At 35.7% G+C, this 20,758-nt stretch overlaps 1 protein-coding gene across 2 annotated transcripts in view; it reads right to left on the reverse strand.

Annotated features, from left to right (window-relative positions):
* The window catches only part of CNBD1 (cyclic nucleotide binding domain containing 1), a 445,210-nt gene that overhangs the window by 399,504 nt on the left and 24,948 nt on the right, over window positions 1-20,758 (reverse strand). The window contains exons 3-4 of one of the 2 annotated variants that reach the window (XM_087864415.1): window positions 17,343-17,345; window positions 6,000-6,110 (exon numbers count right to left, since the gene is read on the reverse strand). In XM_087864415.1, coding sequence (XP_087720541.1) covers window positions 6,000-6,110; window positions 17,343-17,345 — 114 coding nt within the window. The remainder of the gene's footprint in view (window positions 1-5,999; window positions 6,111-17,342; window positions 17,346-20,758) is intronic. The other variant, XM_087864416.1, reaches the window with a different exon arrangement.

Here is a 20,758-nt window from a genome sequence, read left to right on the forward strand (position 1 = left end):
CTCTGCCTATATTTCCTCAACAAAACTAAACTAAACTAAATCAAATATTTAGAGCATTTGTAAGTGCAATAGAGTTCATCAAACACTGGGGTTATCCTAAAGAGATGCTGTATCACATATAGCACACTATACTTGAAATCAATGTCCTCAACCCCATGCCTAGGACCAATGGTTTCTCCTTACTCAGTGCACACTTCTCCAGTTATTTCCTGGCTGCTCTTGCTTCTCGTCTGCCCCTTGTCTCTGCCTTTCCTCACTCCCGGATAGCTCCACAACTCCAAGTTAGAATGCCTCTATCCTAGGCAGAGCCATTCAACCCTCCTCAGCACCTATTCCCAGACAATTCTAACCAAAATGATCAGGAACGAAGTATGACAAAAGGGCCTTCCTTTTAGCATAACCTGCCATTCCTCAGTGGCAGTTGTAAACATGGATGGCAGTTTTGTTTTGTTTTGTTTTAGACTCAGAGTTGAAACTTTTTTGTAACAGTCCACTCTAATGCAGGGAAATTCTACCCACTTAGGCAATTTTTACAAATTGCCACCACTTTGCTACAATAATGCCCCAAGTCCTCTAGGGTTTCATTTTTATGCTATAGTAAAGGCTTTAATTTGGGCCACAAAGGACATCAGACCATGGGTGAGGCAACTAGTTAGATTTCTATAAATTTCCCTTCCCTTCTTTTCATAGAATTCTCCAAAAGGTCCAAATATTGCTTTCATGAGCTAGCATGACAGTCCTTCCTTTCTCCCTTGCCTTTCTCCCTTTCTTCCTCTTTCCTTTTTCCCCTTCCTTCCTTTTCTCTTTCCTTCCTTCTTTTCCTTTCCTTTCCCCTTTCCTTTCCCTTCTTTCTTTCCCTTTCTTTCTTTCTTTTCTTTCTTTCCTCTTTCTTTTTTTCTTTCTTCCTATCTTCTCTTTCTGCACCCTCAGCCACCAGCACTCCCATCTTGATATATATGAAAGAAATTATCTAAAGATTTTGAAAAAATTGTTTTCAACAGCTTTCTGGAGGCAACTACTAAACTGGGCAATTAGTATAGCAGACAAAATAGCTTCACCAGCACTTACATACTAAACAGTGTGAAGACCATCACATGCACTTGGGTGTTTTGGTTTTGTTTTGTTTTGTTTTGTTTTTGCCTCAGGGACTGCTTACCATCTTCTCCTAGCCAATTCTTACTTATCCTTGAACTTCAACATCACTTCCTCAGGGATGCTTGCGCTGATCTTCCAGTACATTATCTGCTATTAACATAAGCACTCTCAGTGGAAACCGCCTCCCACCCTGTCACTTCAGATACTTATATACTTTTTTTTATTATCTCTTAGTGCCTGTCAGTGCCACCAAGCCATACCTTCTGAGTAGAGACTTCATGCGACTTGTACTTAACACATGGTCAGTACTCAGTTTATATTACTTAAATGAACAAACAAATGATAAAGCATTATCATAAGATTTCTTCCAGATAATGTAAATTTTTGCTTTTATTTTTAGAGAAAAATAGTGCAACAATTATTATAGTTCTGACTTTAAAAAAACACAGTGACCATCTCATTCAGCAGACCTCAGAACTTCAGAAATTTTGGGGTTTTATAATCATAAAAAGGATAGTTTCATTTGTTCTAATGTGAAATACATATTTTTCAAATACCCTATGTATACCCAAATACCCTGAGGCCAGATTCAAGCTAGCATGAAATAAGCACTACTTAGATGTAGCTGTAGCACATGGGTAATTTTCACAATGCTAGGGAATGGAATGGAGTCCAAATCTCAAAAGAAAACCACAAGCTAAGAAAACAATTTTGCAGAGATTTTTTTTTTTAAGTCAGTCTATCAGAATCCATTTGCTCTAGGTTTTCAGTTGCTTCATCTCCTGATATTCATCTTTGTTTTCCAGCATTCTCTGCACTTACACTTTTAGAGAGAATTTATAATCCATCAAGGTAGTATGTGTACTATACCAAATAACTGTTTTAAAATGTGTCTGGAAAAAATATATATATTACAGAAAACTTCCACATCACTTTAACCCAAATCAAAGGTACATGTTACTGCTGCTTTTAAATATAGAAGTAAAATTCTGAGTTTCAATTCAACTAGCTGGGATGTCCTAGTCTCTTTAGAATCTAAAGTCCAAACTGAAGCACTAACTCTGCACAAAACATGCTTTGACAGCATTTGGAGAGATTAGTAATTCGGCCAACAGAGCATACAGACTTCTGGGCTCCTCAGAAGCATCTCAGCAGACCTCTCCTGGTCAGGATGCCTTTAGCACACCGAAGAATACTCTTAGTAAAATCTTGGGATTGGTGGGCAGGAAGCACAGTATAGCACACTGCTAAAATACTTTTACTCTTCCCAGGTCAAATTATTCAGTTGTAAGTTATATAACAGAAGCTAAATTAAAATGGTTTTACTAAATTTTACCATTACCTGGTTATAAACCTGTTATAACCTGTTATAAACCTGAAACTCCTTCTAAACATAGCAAGTTACTCCTTCCTTTTTGACCTTATTTGATCCTATGTCTAATTAGAATTAAATTTTTTAAGATAATAGATACTGTTGGACTTCATTAAAATTCCTGAATAAAAATATACCAAAAAATTCTAAAATGCCACACTCTGAATATTAAGTGCAAAATTTGATCTGATGATAAATTTGATGAGACAAGTACATTATAACCAAAGCCCATACACAGCTTTGTAGTTTAACATTAAGATAAGCCCATAGACAAATTAATAAATGTTTAAAAATGTGGGCTAAAATTTCCCAGTAGAAAAGTTGCAATTTAGTCATTTTTTTCATTCTCTAAAAGAAAAAGAATTATACTGTCTCTAGGTTTACTATCCAAAAAAGTAAGTCAAAAGATTTATAAAAGTCAAATAAGAATACAGGCTTCCTTGTAAATATGTGAATTCCTACCCTCCCAAAATGTTATTTAATAAATATATCTTCAACAAAGATTACCACATTCTGTGGCATGTGTTATTTGTTTTCTCAGTTACTATCATTTCCTTAAACTTCTTTTCCTCCAGAAATGAACTGATAAAAAGGTGTACTGATTAAAAGTCTATGTCTTTTCTAAGAAATAACAAGTGTCGGTGATGATATGAAGAAAAAGGAACCCTCATGCACTGTTGATGAGAATAAAAATTGGTATAGCCACTGTGGAAAACAGTATAGAGTTTCCTCAAAAAATTGAAAATAGAAATACCATACAATTCAATAATTTCACTACTAGGTATTTATCCAAAGAAATTAAAACACTAATTAAAAAAGATATATACACTCCTGTTTATTGCAGCATTATTTATAACAGACAAGATATAGAAGAACCACAAAATGTCCATTGATAAATGAATGGATAAAGAAGATGTGGTATATATACAATGGAATATTACTCAGCCATAAGAAAAGAAAGAGATCTTGCCATTTGCAACAACATGGATGGCTCCAGAGAGTATTATGTTAAATGAAATAAATCAGACAGAGAAAGGCAAATACCATATGATTTCACTTACATGAGGAATCTAAAACACACAAAAAATGTATAAACAAACAAAAGCAGAAACAGACCCATAAATACAGAGAGCAAACTGGTGGTTTCCAGATGGGAGAGGGGGATGGGCAAAATGGGTGAAGGGGAGTGGGAGATACATGCTTCCTGCTATGGAATGAATAAGGGACAGGGATAAAGGCACAGCCTAGAGCACATAGTCAATGGTATTATAATAGCACTGTACGGTGACAGATGGTAGCTACACTTGTGGTGAGCATAGCAAAATATATAGTGTTGCTGAATCACTATATTTTACATCCGAAACTAATGTAATTTTGTGTGTCAACTATATTTCAATTTAAAAAAAAATTTAAGTCCGTCTTTTTTTGTTTAAAAAAGGGTGAATATTAAACTTGTTGAAGAGAAGAATGCAGTGATTTGTTACTGTTAGTACTATAGGCATTAATTTGTTATTGTTGCTGTTGTTGATTAACTCATTTGAAAAGAGACAGAATTTCTTGACAGTTGGTATAAATCTACATAAGACATCAGTGCCTATATCTATAGTCCATTATAATAATAAGAGCTAGTACGATTAAAAAGTTTTTTCCATGCATAACTCTGAAGTAGGATATTAATATTATCTTCTTTTCCTGAGTAAAAACAGAGCAGTCAATATTCAGAGACTATTCCAGTCATGCTGCCACAACTGGGCAAAACAGAAACGATATAAATCCAAGTCATCTGGGTGAAAATTCAGTGCTTTTTAAAAAGAATTGACTATTTGATATCCCATGTCTGTGAATCTACCAAAAATTTACCTTCTCTCTAGTTAATTCATAAATAAAATAAATTTTAGATAATCATTATAGTTCTGAGCAGTTCTTGACCTCATTTTTGCTCTGTATTCACATTTTTTTGCTCAGGTAGAACTGTTTTGCTATGTCTCAGCCCGGTCTTCCATTTATTTGCATTAATGTGGCATTGCTCCAAGTGGATTTAATGGTTGTATGAAGCATTTCTTCTATTCTCCTGCACTTCAATATTTAGCAAATGCCCTGCCATCAGGCATTTTCACCAGATGTTCACAACCAGACACATCCCATACTTCAAAGTCTAGCTATTATATCTGTCACATGACATTTAAGTTAAATGAATTATAGAGTGCTGAATATGGCAATAACAATAGGTAAAGGCTATTGATGAATAATTTTAATAGTGCAGGTATTTAGTGTCTGCCAAGATTCGTGTTTCCTCATCAATTATATTCTTCCAAAAGCTTCTCTGAACTACCTGAGCTCTAGTCCCACTATCCAGACATATATGGGCTCATCACATTACATGAAGGACCAGTGTAAGCTAAGCTTAGAGATTTAGAATTTCTTAATATATTTTATGAAATTTTATTTTAATTCAGTTTAAGGTATTTTTATTGCTACTTTAGAGTAGTTTCTTTCTGGCTGAAAATATAAACGTTTTGTACTATTTAATAGCCACCTACTGCATACATTACATGTAAAAGCATGATTTTTTTTTTACTATGAGATATAGATACTGAATTACACCAAATACCTTCTCAACATTGATAGATCATACAGTTTCTCCTTGAGCTAGTAATACTATAAAATTATAGCAATAGCTTTTCTAATGATGAACCTTCTTTACACTCATGAGATGAAGCCAACTTAACCATGATGTACAAATCTAATACACTATTGTATTATTTGCTAAAATTTTATTGTGTATATTTGCTTATATAATCATAATTAAAATTGGCATTTCTTGTTTATTATTGTAAACACTCGTCAAATTTTTATATCAGAGTTACACGTACATGGCAAATTCACAAACTATTTTTTATTTTCAACACTCTGGGAAAATCAAATTGCATAGAAATTACCTTTTTTTGGACATTTGAAAAGAACTTCTAGTGATATCACTCAGACTATGGGTTTTTAATTTTTGCTTTTGTTCTTCTTTGCTTCAAAATATGCTTTTGAAGAACACTTTTCACAATTTCTATTTATACCATAATAATTTTTTAATTTTATCTTCTTGAATAAATTCAGTAGCACATTTTTTAGAATATTAATCAATAAGATCTAGCTTATCAAATTAGCCTTAAGTTATATAAAGTATTCTATCACAATTTATAATTTTCTTAGTTTTTTTGTATCATTATTTGTATTATCTTTCACATTCCTAATAGTATTTTCTTTTAGTATGTTTATTATATAAGGCTAGTTGCTTATTCATTCTAATGATAAAACTAAAGGAGCAACATACATTTATTAGTCCTAATTATCATACCATATAATTAAAATTCTTCCAAAACGATTGTGTGAATTTACTCTTCCCTATCAAACTCCATTTCCTTGGCAGCTCCCTAGAGTGGAGTGCTGGAAACAGATCAAATACTTTCATTATTTGAGTTCCATTTATTCTTTAATGTGCACACACATCAACCTTGCTTCCAAAAGAAGACATCATTACCTTTTTCCCTCCTGTTTGAAAAGTTTAGGCAGTCTGTGTTTTTTCTGCAGGAATATTTTAGGATATTGCTTTATAAACATAGTGTGAGCTGATAACAGAGTGCAAGAACTCCTGTTTTAAAAATAAAAAGAGAGAAAAATTAAAATTTAAGTATCATCAGATAATAGTTTCCTAGGGAAAGAATTTTAACTTATACAACTACTTAGCCTAAAAAGCAAATGACAAAAATATGAAACCTAAACATTCTGTGCTTTAAAAATATCCACTATATAAAAATTGTCCATAGTGTGCCTCGGTGAGAAATATTTTATGAACATCAGATTTATGGGAATATCAACGTCAAAAATTTAATTTTTAAGTTGAGCCTTCTTAAAACTTTTATTTCTATAATTGATGAAAGCCCTTGCATAAAATATGCTACATACTTAAATTTCTCCAAAATGATTCAAATAGGGTTCACACATACATTACCAAAAAGTATATTTGAAAAGTATATTTATCTGAATATTCGCAATGATTTATGAATATCTCATGCACTGTATTTTTAGGCCTGGAATAAAGACGTGTTAGAGCAAAAGATCAGCATTTCCCAATCCAGATCACTGGAATCATTGGGATGCTTCTTATAAGTACAGATTTCTGATCATTTTCCTGAGGCAACAAGATCTCCAAGGATAGAAGTCCGTGTGGACTTCTCTATTTTAAATATCCTTCTCCAAGGGGCACCTGAGTGACTCAGTCAGTTAAGTGTCTGCCTTCAGCTCAGGTCATGATTCCAGAGTCCTGGGATCAAGCCCCACATCAGGCTCCCTGCTGCTATTCCCTGTGCTCATGCTCGCTCTCTCTCTCTCTCTCTCTCACTCTCTCTCTGTCAAATAAATAAATAAATAAATAAATAAATAAATAAATAAATAAATAAATAAAAACCTTCTCCAGGTGATTCCTATTTGTAGCCAGGTTTCAATCCATGGCAAATAACTAAAAATGCCAATAGTAAGATCCACTGGATATAGTAAATTATCATTCAGTGTCAGGTAATGACATATATTTCTGGAAAATCTGCTTCATTCCATTTTTAATTGACAACCACCATGAAAATTTGGTCAGTGTTTTAAAATGCTAAGCATTCATCTTGACAGCTTATTTCAATAATTTCAAAAATGATCATACTTAATAATGAACACTGACAAACATCTTAGTCAATATTTGCCACATGGCAATGAATACAAAAATCCTTGAGAAGGCTTTTCTTGTTTCACTGTCAATGTAAATAATAACAACACATTATAAAATATTTGTAATAGCTTTTTTCTCCTCGCCAAAGTTCCTAAAACACCATATTAATTCTTTACACAAAACAAATACTATATGCTTTAAGAATGCTATGTAAGTTAACTTAATTGAGTCACATAATGCAATGTGAATTTGATTTAATATGACATTAGGCATTTTCATGCCTAATCTCACACTATGGAGATACACAGAGCAAGAATCCACTCTTTTTTAAATCTAGTCACTGATATTATTAGAAGCTTTTCCAAGATCCTTTTTTTCCCCCATTTGGAACTAGCATTCTACAATCATCTATTTTAACACATCTATTTGTAATATATCAAGTACTTGTTATATGCCAAACATTGGACTAAGATCTTTACGCTATTTCTGTCTCATTATATATTTATATAACCTGACAAGGCTGCTATTCTTTATTGCCCATTCTACACATAAAGAAATCACAAACTTGATTCATATAAGTAGGAAGTGGAGGACACAGGATACAAAGGAAAACTAAATTGACTTGAAAATCCATTGTCAGGGTGCCTGGGTGATTCAGTTGGTTAAGCGATGGACTCTTGATTTTGGCTCAAGTCATGAGCTCAGGGTCCGGTGATGGAGCCCCAGGTCAGATTCCATGCTCAGCAGGGTGTCTGCTTGAGGATTCTCTCTCTCCCTTTCCCTTTGCCCCTTCCCTTGCTTGCCCTCTCTCACATTCTCTCTCTAAAATAAATAAATAAATAAATAATAGATAGATAGATAAATCTTTTAAAAAATTGTCTTTACCTTTTGGACATACTGCCCCCCTAAATAATAAAATGTATTAGTTCTTACTAAGTGCTAGCCATTATTCTAGGCAGTTTAAATGCTTCAGATAATTTATCCTTATACAACTATATTAGCTGATATTCTAATCATCCTCATTTTGTAGATAAAGAAATTGAGACCCAAGAAGTACTAAAATATGATCTTTTTCCTTTGTCTACATGGAGCCTATGCTACAAGACTTGGAAACTTACCCCAATCTGTGATCTGGGTAGATCATCTTCAGAGTAGCTAAGAAGTTTATACCAAAATGCTAAGACCTTCACTCTTGTCATTTTCTATATGTATGACTGAGTTGCCTGTTTCATCTTATCCTTGAGAACTTTCAAGATATGGTGATTGGTGTACATGGACCAGTGTTTATGATCTGTCTTCAAAGTAGTAAAAGATGTGGAAAATTAAAATGGGAAGAGTCAAATGTTAGAACTAGAAATGATATAATATTCAGAATGAGGCCCTAAGTGCCCCATGATGCTGTGATGTATATTCTATATCACAAAATGTAATTTGACAGTATATTTCTATTTCTGAGTCTCTTTTGAAATAAAAACATATAGTTCTCAGAATTCAGTAGGTATGCATTATTGTCTAAAACTATGTGAAGTCTGCCACTAAATATGGATAAAAGAAGTAGATTAAGAAGTAGATTAAGAGAAATGATATAAATATAATTAGAAAGCCAGGGACACAGAAAGATTAAGAATTATGGCAAGGTTAGAGAGTAGAACATGGATCCAAATAACTATTTCACACTTGAATACTGTCCACAAGATAACTTTCATAACTTCCTGGGTACAAGTAAACACTGTCTATGGAAAAAATTCACTACTTTATTGATACTCACCTGCAAGGAAACTCATCTAAAGAAAGAACGTCAATTTCCTCAAGCAGATGAAGAGGAGATACATAGATTTACACACCTATAGATTACAAACCTATAGATTTACACACAAGAGCTCTAGAACTCTTTCAGGATGTTCTATATTCAAGGATCACAATATTAAATGTTTAAAATAGCAAAGCAGGTATTAAAAGGCAGGGACTGTGCTGAAAGGGAAAGAACGCCCATAAAGCCACAACACCCCTCTCTCTCTGTTATTGGTGTTTTCTTGTTTTTGTCATGTATTAAGATAAGTCAAAAGTGGTCAGACCTTGAAGGTTTTTGTTTTGTTCTGTTTGCTTTTACAGAAGCCAGAAGCCTGAAGTTTCATGTGAAATTTTGATTTTTAAATATTAATAACTGCTGTAGACTGAATTATGTCCCCCCAGAATTCATATGTTGAAGCCCCAGCCCCTAATGCAATTGTATTTGGAGATAAAGCTTTTAGGATACAAAGTTAAGTGAGATCATGAGGGTAAGGACCTAATCTGATAGTATTGGTAGTCTTCTAAGAAGAGGAAGAAAAAGATCTCTCTCTCCAAATGCACACACCAAGGCCAAGAGAGGACACAACAAGAAGGCAGCTGTCTGCAAACTAGGAAGAGAGCTTGCACCAGAAACTGAATCAACTGGCACCTTTATCTTGGACTTCTTGCTTTCAGAACTGTGAGAAATAAATTTCTGTCGTTTAAGACAATCTGTGGTTTTATGTTATGGCTGCCTGAGTAGACTAAGACAGTAACTTACTTTTTAAAAAGTTTAAAATTACCATGTGAATCAATCAAAATAATCTTTGGGTTGTACACCAATTACACTATCCCAGGCCAAGGGAAGGAGCACCGGTTAATGGCCTTGGCAGTGTTCCCTAATTGCATGACATGTAGTTACTTCTTGTATCCTCTACTAGACTGTGCCTATGATAAGAAATAAAAGAATCATAGTCTCATGGTCAAAATAACCTGAATTTGTATATTAATTTTTCTACTTTATATAAACTTAAGCAGGTCATTTAAACTTTGTATGTGAGGTACCTGGGTGACTTGGTTGGTTAAGTGTCTGCCTTTGGCTCAGGTCATGATCCCAGAGTCCTGGGATTGAGACCCACGTCGGGCTCCCTGCTCAGCAGGAATTCTGCTTCTCCTCCTCACTCTCCTTCTGTGCACTCTCCCTCTCTCTCTCTCAAATAAATAAATAAAATCTTTAAAAATAAATAAATAAACTTTATATGCCTGAGTTCCTTATATACCAAATGATAGATACATGTCAAAATAATAACAATTCAATTTTTAATATACAATGATTTTTTATCAATCTCAAAAACTTCTCTATACTACAACAAACTATGTCTTTTTCTTCCTAGCCACAGAGCTAAACTTCCAACCTCTCTTGCACTTAGATGTAGTCTCATGGCTGAGCTCTAGCCAATGGAACATGGAAGAGAGGTTGGGAGTAATGTGTACCATTCCAGACCAGGCTCATCAAAATCTGCCCCCAATCTCACCAAAAAACTCTCCTACAAAATATTCTCCATGTATTTTTCCCTTCCAGCTTGAAGCAAATGAGCAGGGTAGACTTGAAAACCACACACAAAGATGGGAGAACAAAAGTTGGAAGGACTGAGTTCCTAAATCAGCCTACCAATCAAAAATAACCCTATAAGGCTTGATCTGAGAAATAAAGAAACTTCCATTATGTTAAGCCACTGAGATTAAGGGTTTGTCTATAACAGCTAGAATACCCTAACAACTTATATCTCCTACATCCTATTCTTGCTTACAAATCTGGGAACATAATAAACTTTTAATAAAATACTTATTGATTAATTATATTTATGTGACTTCCCAAAGGCAATTTACATTTTTCATTTTAAATTAATTAAAACAAGTCATAAAACTTGGATCTATTCAACCTCTTAGAGATTTTTTCCTCCTGAATTTGTCTTTTAAATATTGTAGCATCTACACATTTATTTGATGAAAATTGAAAAAAATGTGAATGTTATTCTAGTACATTAGAAGAAGGTGCAGGTATAATTTGATGCAAATTAAGTTCACTTTACATATATATATAGAGAGAGAAATAATATATTATACATTACATAAAATGGATTTACATTTTATTTTATTTATTAGTATATACTACATTGTATATAATGGATTTTATTATTCTATTGCAATATTAAGTTCAAGAAAAAATGCTCTGTAATAAGGCCAATGTATTTAACATGCCCTAGCTACTAAATGAAAAGATCACTCAATCAGTAATCTTCAGATAATGCCACTATAAAGTGTCACTCTGTTCAGTTTCCTCTGTACTTACTTTTAAATTTTTTGGAAATGTTAGTCTCTAGTTATGAATTCATTTGATCATCTTCCTTATCTATGGATACAGCTCATTACCAATGAATTCATGGCTTCAAAATCATTTGATTATTTTTTCAAAGGAGTTCCACTCTTATGCCATTATAATTGATTAGTAGATATATTCATCATAAAGATTAATCCCTAACTTTTTGTTTTCATAAAGTTCCTGGAAAAAAAATTAAAAGATCTGTTTTGACAAAGACAATTCAAAGATAAGACTTGAAGACCGAAACTAAACCTTTTAAGGGATATTGATCTGTCATAAAATTTTACTTCCCCTATTTTCAAAAGAAATATCTGATTAGCATATAAACTGAAGTTGTGCTTTATCTTTTATAAACTATTTCAACTTCTCATTTATTTATCTCTAGAAAAGGACTATCTACCTTTAGGATTGTTGTAGTAGTTCAAAGTAATAAAAGCAAAGCTCTGGCCCATTGTTTATAATATATTAGGCATGTAAAAATAATAACTATTACTATAAACCCAGTAATATAACTATTACTATAAACTACAGAATATGTAGTATATAATAACAAATTTTAGAGTTATAGGGGTGGCTCAGTGGCTCAGTCGGTTAAGCATCCAACTCTTGGTTTCAGCCCAGTTTGTGATCTCAGGGTCCTGAGATCAAACCCCACGTCAGGCTCTATGCTCAGCATAGCGTAAAGTCTGCTTGAGATTCTCTCTCCCTCTCCCTCTGCTCCTCCTGCTTGTGCTCTCTCTCTCTAAAATAAATATTTTTTTTTAAATGTAGAGATATAAACTCTACTTTCAATGAAAAGAGGACAAGAATTTGAGTCAATATTAAAGCCTTCTTTAACAACACATATGAAGTTCTTGTGTTAAATGTTAAGACTAGAATAGTCTAGCCATGAGAGAGACTTCTTTATTAAAAGGACTTAGACAATGAGTCTAAGGGAAACTTTTCATTGTTGTAACAGAACTATTATAAAGAAAATATCTGGCACTCATTGTGTAGAACATCACACCTTAGAAAAAAAGATCGTCACAGTTTCTACATCACGGCAGTCTTGATTCTCTAAAGAACTCTGTTGTTGCACACATCATGCATAAGAACTTTCTGTTGCATTGTTGATCTGGCAAGTAGTAAGTAATTGGGGTCTCCAAGGGCTACCACATTGCAACAAAAAGGAAATGAAAGTAAGTGGGTACCTGAGATGTGAGCAAGAAGTAGACAGGAAGGGCAGGGTTTTGAGGAGTGCACTAAGTAAAGCACTGCTAGGAGGAAAATGCAACTTGACCCAGGAACAGAAGGGGGGAGCCCAGCCTGAGGACCTTGCTTTAGAGAAAAACTCTTGAAGGAGAATGAAGTAGCGCCAGGTTCTTGATACACCCTGGTTCTAGGAAGAAACAGTTATAAATTCTCCCTGGGGGAAATTATCCACAATTTAGGTCACATGTTATCACATGTTAAGAATAAGCAAATCTTTCACAGAAAGATTATCTGCAAAGACAAGTTACCATGAGTGGAACATTAGATTTACACTCCTAAAGACTATAAATCTGGGTATGTTAGATATAGAATATAGAATGGTATAAAATATTTGTAGAAATGAAAGATAGAATAACGATGATCATGCGGCGCCTGGGTGGCACAGCGGTTAAGCCTCTGCCTTGGGCTCAGGGCGTGATCCCGGCATTATGGGATCGAGCCCCACGTCAGGCTCCTCCCCTGTGAGCCCGCTTCTTCCCCTCCCACTCCCCCTGCTTGTGTTCCCTCTCTCGCTGGCTGTCTCTATCTCTGTCGAATAAATAAATAAAGAATCTTTAAAAAAAAAAAAAGAATAACGATGATCAATAAAAAAAGACTATCAGGAATGAACAGACAAATTTGAAAAAAAAACTTGGTTGAACTTTCCAAAATGAAAATTAAAATTATTAAAATTAAAAACAAAATGAAAAGGTTAAAGATCAAATTAGAGAGAGTTGAATAAGAAATTAAATTTGAAGATGTATCTGTAGAAATTCCCAAACACTTCAGAGAAATAATATTGGCAACAAGAGTAGACAAAAAGGTCGATGAAACAGAATAGCAAGCCCAGAAATAGATCCACATGTATACAATCAAATGATCAAATCAAAGGCACAAATGCAGTTCAATACAGGAAGGATAATTTTTTTCCAAAAATGGTATTATAACAACCGGACATCTAACTGGGGAAAAAGACACATGGGGACACAGACTTTACACCCTTCACAAAATTATCTCAAAATGGATCACAGACCTAAATGTAAAATGCCTAAGTATAAAACTTGCAGGAAAAAACATAGGAAAATAATCTAGGTGACCTTGGGTATGGTGATGACTTCCTAGATTAAACACCAAAAACATCATTCATGAAAGGAAAAATTAATAAGTTAAACTTTATTAGCATTTAAAACTTCTGCTTGCAAGACACTATTGTGAGAAAGAAAAGACAATACACCTACTGGGAGAAAATATTTGCAAAACACCTATTTGATAAAGGACTGGTATCCAAAACATAAAAATAACTTTTAAAACTCAACATTAAGAAAACAAACAACCCAATTAAAAAATCGGTAAAAGATATGAACAAACACCTCACACAGAAGAAATACAGATGGAAAATTAGCATATAAAAAGATGCTCCACAACATATGTCATCAGGACATGCAAATTAAAATAACAAGACATCAGGGGCGTGTGGGTGACTCGGTTAAGCGTCCAACTCTTGATTTCGGCTCAGGTCAAGATCTCAGAGTCCTGAGATCGAGCCCCATGTAGAGCTCTGCATTGAGCGTACAGCCTCCTTAAGATTCTTTCTCTCCCTCTCCCTCTGTGCCTTCCCCCACTTGTGTGAGTCTCTCTCACTAAAAAACAAAACAAAGCAAAACAAAACAAAACAAAAACAAGATTATCACTACACACCTACTAGAATGGCTAAAATTCAGAACACTGACAACACAAATTGCTGTCAAGGATTGGAGCAATAGACACTCATTCATTGCTGGCGGAAATACAGTGGTACAGACACTTTGGAGGCCAGTTTGGTGGTTTCTTACAAAACTAAACGTACTCTTACCACACAATACAGCAATTGCACTCTTCAGTATTTACCCAAGCAAGTTGAAAACTTAACATTCACACAAAAACCTGTACATGAATATTTATAGCAGCTTTCTTCATAATTGCTAAAACTTGGAAGCAACTAAAATATTCTTCAATTGAATAGATAAACTGTAGTACATCCATACAATGAATATTATTCAGTGACAAAAGAAAATAAGCTATCGTGTCATGAAAAAACATGAAGGAACCTTAAATGCATCATTGCTAAGAGAAAGAAATCAATTTGAAGTGGCTATAAACTGTATTTTTCCAAGTATATAACATTCTGGAAAGGGTAAAACTATAGAAATAGTAAAAAGATCAGTGGTTACCAGGGATTAGGGAAGGAGGGAAGAAGAGGTGAAATACAAGGAATGTTTAGAGCAGTAAATATTTCATATGATACTGCAATGGTGAATACATGTCCTTATGCATTTGTCAAAAACCATAGCATGTACAACACAGTGAACCCTATTATAAACATGGACTTCAGTCAATAGTAATATACCAATATTGACTAATTAATTGTAACAAATATACCACACTTATGCAAAATGTTAATAATATGGGAAACTAGGAGAGAGGTAAAGGGTATTTGGAAACGATATTCTGCTCAATTTTTCTGTAAACATAAAACTGCTCAAAAAATAAAGTCTATTAAAAATACATGAATGAAATAAAAACATTTACTTTGTTGTAGTACACAATGAGGAATTAAGGTAAGAAGAGACTTGAGAATGGAAGTCTAATTGTAAATATGGTAGTCCTAGAGACAGGTAATAAGAGCTAGAGTTGTATACTGGATAAAAGATATGTAGCAAGTATTAGAAATACAAAGGAACAGTAGAATCTAAGTACAACATATGGAAAAATAAAGAAACAAGTGAATAAAACATGCCCGCAAGATTTTCATGCTTCAATTACTAGGTAAATGGCAGGCATTCAGCAAATATGTTGTGAATGCCAACTATGTTCCTTGAGCTGAAATAGGCAATGAAAATGCAGTGGTGAATCAAATTCATATGATTGTTTTCTTCTGGGAATTTAGAGCCTAATTGTGATAACATTGATAAGGAATGGAGATGAGAAGCAAGTTTTCATAAGAATATGAGTTTGTTTCTTAAATCAAGATACAGGGAAATTTTAGGGTTAATCATATCTTAGAGATTATCTATAGCTTCTCTAACTTGAGAAAGTTTAAGAAAACATCCTCTAGACCAGAATTCCTTAAGAGGGCAAGAAATGGGAGAGGGGGATTATTGGTTCCTGGAACTAATTCCAATGTGTATGGAGGGGTCCCCCCACAAAATACCAAGCTATTCTGGGACTAGTAAGGTGTCTGAGAATTCAACTCAGTTCTTACACTACCTGGAGGTAGTACTAGATCTCACAGGTTAAGGGCTCAGTCCCGCAAGACTGCTCCCATCTCACTTCAGAAGACAATCACATGTAGCAGATCTCCAGATTACCCACAATTCTGTTCAATTTGGCTACAATGGGAGGTTTCCATGACTCCCTCCAAGTTCAAGTTTGGTTAATTTGCTACAGAGACTCACACAGGGTTAGGGGCACCACCCACCCACCCCCATCCAACCCCCTGTGCAGTTGAAAAAATCCATGTAGAAATTTTGATGCCCCCAAAACTTAACTAACAGCCTACTATTTGCCAGAAGCCTTACTGATAACAAAATTAAATTAATACATATTTTTATGTTAGATGTGTAAAGCAAGCTAAAGAAAAGAAAATGTTATGAGGCAAATACATTTACAGTACTGTACTACATACGTAAGTGGAGGAAGCTAAGATGGCAGCATAGTAGGAAGACCCTAGGCTTGCTTCTTCCCTGGAAGACAGTTAGATAACTACCAAGTCATTCTGAATACCCAAGAAGTTGACCTGAGGATTGACAGAACAAACTGCACAACTAGAGGAGAGAGGAGGCCACAACAAGGAAGGTAAGGAAGTGCAAAGATGTGGTTTGGGGGAGAAGTGGATCATGATGCTGTGGAGAGGAGGAGAGGAGGATGCTGTGTCAAGGAGCAAGGTGAGAGAGAATAGAGGACACAGTGATATGCACAAGGAGAACGTTTCCCCAAAGCCATTGTCTGGGAAACTGAGAGGGGCTGATTTTTGTGTTTTTCCAATCAGCAGATCTCAAAGACAGGAATTTTAGAGGTCGGTGGGATTGGCTGGGATAGAGACCTGAGGGTGCTGCCCTATTTCTGGAGAGAAGGCACACAAGCAACCCGGAGGCTGGGGAGGGGGGGGTTGCTGGACATGGGACCATCAAGGGATGGCCTAAGGTATGCAGGGAGAGACTGTTCACTTTTCTTGGAGTGCATCTGCGAGAGCTGGTGTTCTTAGAGTCACCTCTCTAGGGACTAAAGAGCCAGTGGGTGCCATCTCCCTTCCCCCCACCCCTCAGCATAGGCTAGAGACACCTGCTGAGGGTGGCTAAAGCAGACACTGGCTGTTTAGCCTGTTTTGTTCCAAATCCCATGCTCCTGCACTCTGATGCGATTACCCTTCTTGGTGAAACCTGCATCAGTCCCAGTGTGGCAAAACCCTCCCCCAGAAAACCAGCACCAGTCCCCACCACACAAGGTCCTTCAAGTCTGAAGTTTTAAAAGTCAGAAGACTTGGCTGCAATACAGCCCAAAGTGCACTGAGTTTCTCCAGGCAGGCAAGCAACCTAGAAACAGAGAGCATGAAAATAGCAATCTGAAAAACACCTGGGATGCACAAGGGGAAATTATTCACTCTTCTAAGAGTGTTTCCCTGAGAGCAGGAAGCACAGAATCCTCTCCCCGGGGACAAAGGAGCTGGCTGGCACCATTTCCCTTCCCCACCCGTCAGCTAAACCAACTTCAGTTAAACAGCACAGTGTCAACACTGGCTGCCTAACCTGCTTACAACAAATCCTGACCCCCTAGGCTCGCTAGTACTGCTTTTCTCAGACAAGTGTTCCTAAGGAGCAGTTCAGCAGGCCCCTTCCCCCAGAAAACCAGCAAAAACCCTCAAAGGTGCCATGTCTACTGACCATAGAGTTCTAAAGTCAATCAGAGAATGACAAACACCAAATGATTTCACTCATATGTGGATTTTTTAAAAGATTCATTTATTTATTATTTTAGAGATGGGGAGGGGAGAGGCAGAGGGAGAGGAAGAGAGAGAATCCCTAGCAGACTCCCTGCTGAGCACAGAGCCAGACACCGGGCTTGATCTCAAGACCCTGAGATCATGACCTGAGCAGAAATCAAGAGTCAGACACTCAACAAACTGAGCCACCCAGGCACCCCCATGTGGGGAATTTAAGAAATAAAACAGATAACACAGGGAGGAAAGAAAGAGAGAGGCAAACCAGGAAACAGACTCTTAACTACAGAAAACAAACTGATGGTAACTAGAAGGCAGGTGGCAGGATGATGGGTGGAACAGGTGAGGCATTAAGGAGAGCATTTGTTGATGAGCACTGGATGTTTTATGTAAGTGATGTAAACTCTACACCTGAAACTAATATTACATTGGAATTGAAATAAAAACTGGAATTTAAATAAAAACTTGAAAACAAAACACATAAGTTGACACATGCAGCTCAAACCCATGTTGTTCAAGGGTCAACTCTACTTATGTTTAATGGTTTATTATAAAAGCATATGATAAAGGATACAGATGAGCATCCAAATGGAACAAATGCATTGGGCAAGGTATGTGGTAAGGGGTACAAGAGCTTCCATGCCCTCTCCAGGCTGGCCACTCAATCAGCACCTCTGTGTGTTAACCAACCTAGAAGCTCTCCAAAACCCATGCTTCTGGGTTTTTATAGAAGCTTCATTATACAGTCATGACTGATTTAATCATTGGCCATCAGCAATTGATTGAACCTCCAGCCTCTCCCAGGAGGTCAGGGGGTGGGACTAAAAGTTAGAACCCTCTGAATACGTGGGTGGTTCTCCATCCTAGGCAATCAACCCCTAGGTGGGGTCCACCTGTCACCTCATTTACATAACAAAAGACATCTTTCTTTCACTCCATCATTTAGGAAATTCCAACAGTTTCAGGAGCTCCCTGCCAGAAACAAGGGCGAAGACAAAATATGTATTTCTTATAAAACACAGTATCACAGAGTGCTACCGGCATTTTGGATAGAACAATGTGTAGGATTTTACTGCACACTGCACTGTTTACAATGCCTAGCCCCTACCCACTTATTATCAGTGTCATTTACTAGTCATTGTGACACTGATAAATCTGTTCACATTTCCAAAGGCTCCCTGGGGAAGGTGTTGACCCTGCAAGATTCCTTCTGTCTCTGCCCACCTTTTCTGCCACCACTGGATTGACAGTACCAACTGATGGTCTTAAGTAGAAACAGTTCAAAAAAAAAAAATTGACTTCATTCCAGATAAATGTTTGTAGAATCACAGCTTGGTTAATTTCTTTTATTTGTACATGAGCCATATTTTCAAAGTTCTTCTTGTCTCCTTTCTCTAAGAGCCACACTTTATTTCCTTAAAAATAAAAATCACCCATCTCTTCATATCTTAATTTTTATGTCAAAAAATAATGTTTGTTTATGCCTGATATGCCAATAGAATTAGCAAAACACCATCACTAAGAAAAAGAAAGATAATATATTTTGAAATAAAAACAGTTACAATGAAGAACAAACCATTATCAATAGACTCTAAGAGCCTTAAACTTGTCCAGGAGCCTCCTTAAAATAATTTCTATTGTCTCTATCAAGCTCTAATACTCTAGTAATTTAATGTACTTAACCTTAACCTGAAGCAATGAGAAAGAAACAATTACTGAATGCTATTTTTTATATTTCAATTAATTACTATCATTTTAATGATATCATTTTCATCTTTTCTAATATAGAAGTATAAAAATAAAAGGTACAGTTTGGGAAAATTAGGCAAAATTAATCATCTGTAAATTGAGGAGTTTCCACTAGATGATTTCTGAGTTAACTTCCTGTTGCACAATCCTCTGACTCTGTAACATTCTGCGTATGGGGAAGTGATGCTAGAGAGTCAACTTAACAACGGATTTTGGGCTGAAACCTATTTGTGAGTTATAATCTCTGTAAGCATAAAAAATACATAGTCAGCACAACTACACCTGTATTTGAGGGTAAGTGGCTATATATTAGTATTATTAATCACTAATAAGTATTGAGCTCTATATGCCAGTCACAAAGCTAATTGTTTGATAAGCACCATCATACAAATGCACAAATGCATATGCATCATCACTGTATTTGTCTTTTATATTTCCAAATTCAGACATGTTTAAAGGCTTTTACATGAAATTTCAAGAATAATTGGCCACATAAGAAAAAGTAGTTGCAAACATGTAGCCTCAAGTTTGTTTATTTGAAACTTAGGAGAACATACATTTCCTTTTAAACCATATTACTCTGTTTATTACTAAGTAAACTGAAAGTTAAAAATAAGAGCTGACTATTCATAAAGTACTTTGACAAAAGGGAAAAAAAAAAATCCAATGCATGGAATGTCAATCAACAGAAGTTGCTTTGAAAAAAAAAAAGTTTAAAAATGATTACTCCCTAGACAACAATAAAAAAATAAATAAAGGGGCACCTGGGTGGCTCAGTCACTTAAGCATCTACCATCAGCTAATATCATAATCCCAGGTCCTCGGATCCAGCCCCACATCTGACTCCCTGCTAAGCAGGGAGTCTGCTTCTCTCTGTCCCTCTGCACCCCCCCATAATCGTTCTCTCTCTAATAAATAAATAAAATCTTTTAAATAAATGAATAAATAGATAGATAAATATCACACTATAAATATGCAGCTATCCTCCTAATCAACAGGTAGAAAACCCATATATATTTTTAAAGCATCAAGAAGATATTTAGATCTACTGAACATTAGAATGTAACTCAATTCCAAACATTGAACTATATGGCAAATGTCTAGGGGTAGGAAGCAATAAGAAACTAATCTTCTGCTCTCACGGAACATATAGTCTACTAGAGATGAAAAGTCCTATATCCAGATCGGAGTTAAGATGGCGGAGGAGTAGGGGTTCCCTTTTTCAACTGGTCCCCTGAGTCGAGCTGGATAGGTACCAGACCATCCTGAACACCCACGAAATCATCCTGAGATGCAGGAAGATACATCTGGATCTCTACAAATGAACATCTCCAGCACTTAGTATTGAGGTACAAAGCGGGGAGCCGTGAATCCGAGCACAGATATCTGAAGATAAACGGAAGGGGGAGGGAGCCTCCGCGCTCAGGCACCGGGAAGCGGTAGCCACCTGCACTAGGGAGTGGGCTGACTCGCAGA

This window comes from Ursus americanus, chromosome 9 (assembly GCF_024610735.1).
Source record: "Ursus americanus isolate L20-20 chromosome 9, mUrsAme1.1.p, whole genome shotgun sequence".
NCBI lineage: Eukaryota > Metazoa > Chordata > Mammalia > Carnivora > Ursidae > Ursus > Ursus americanus.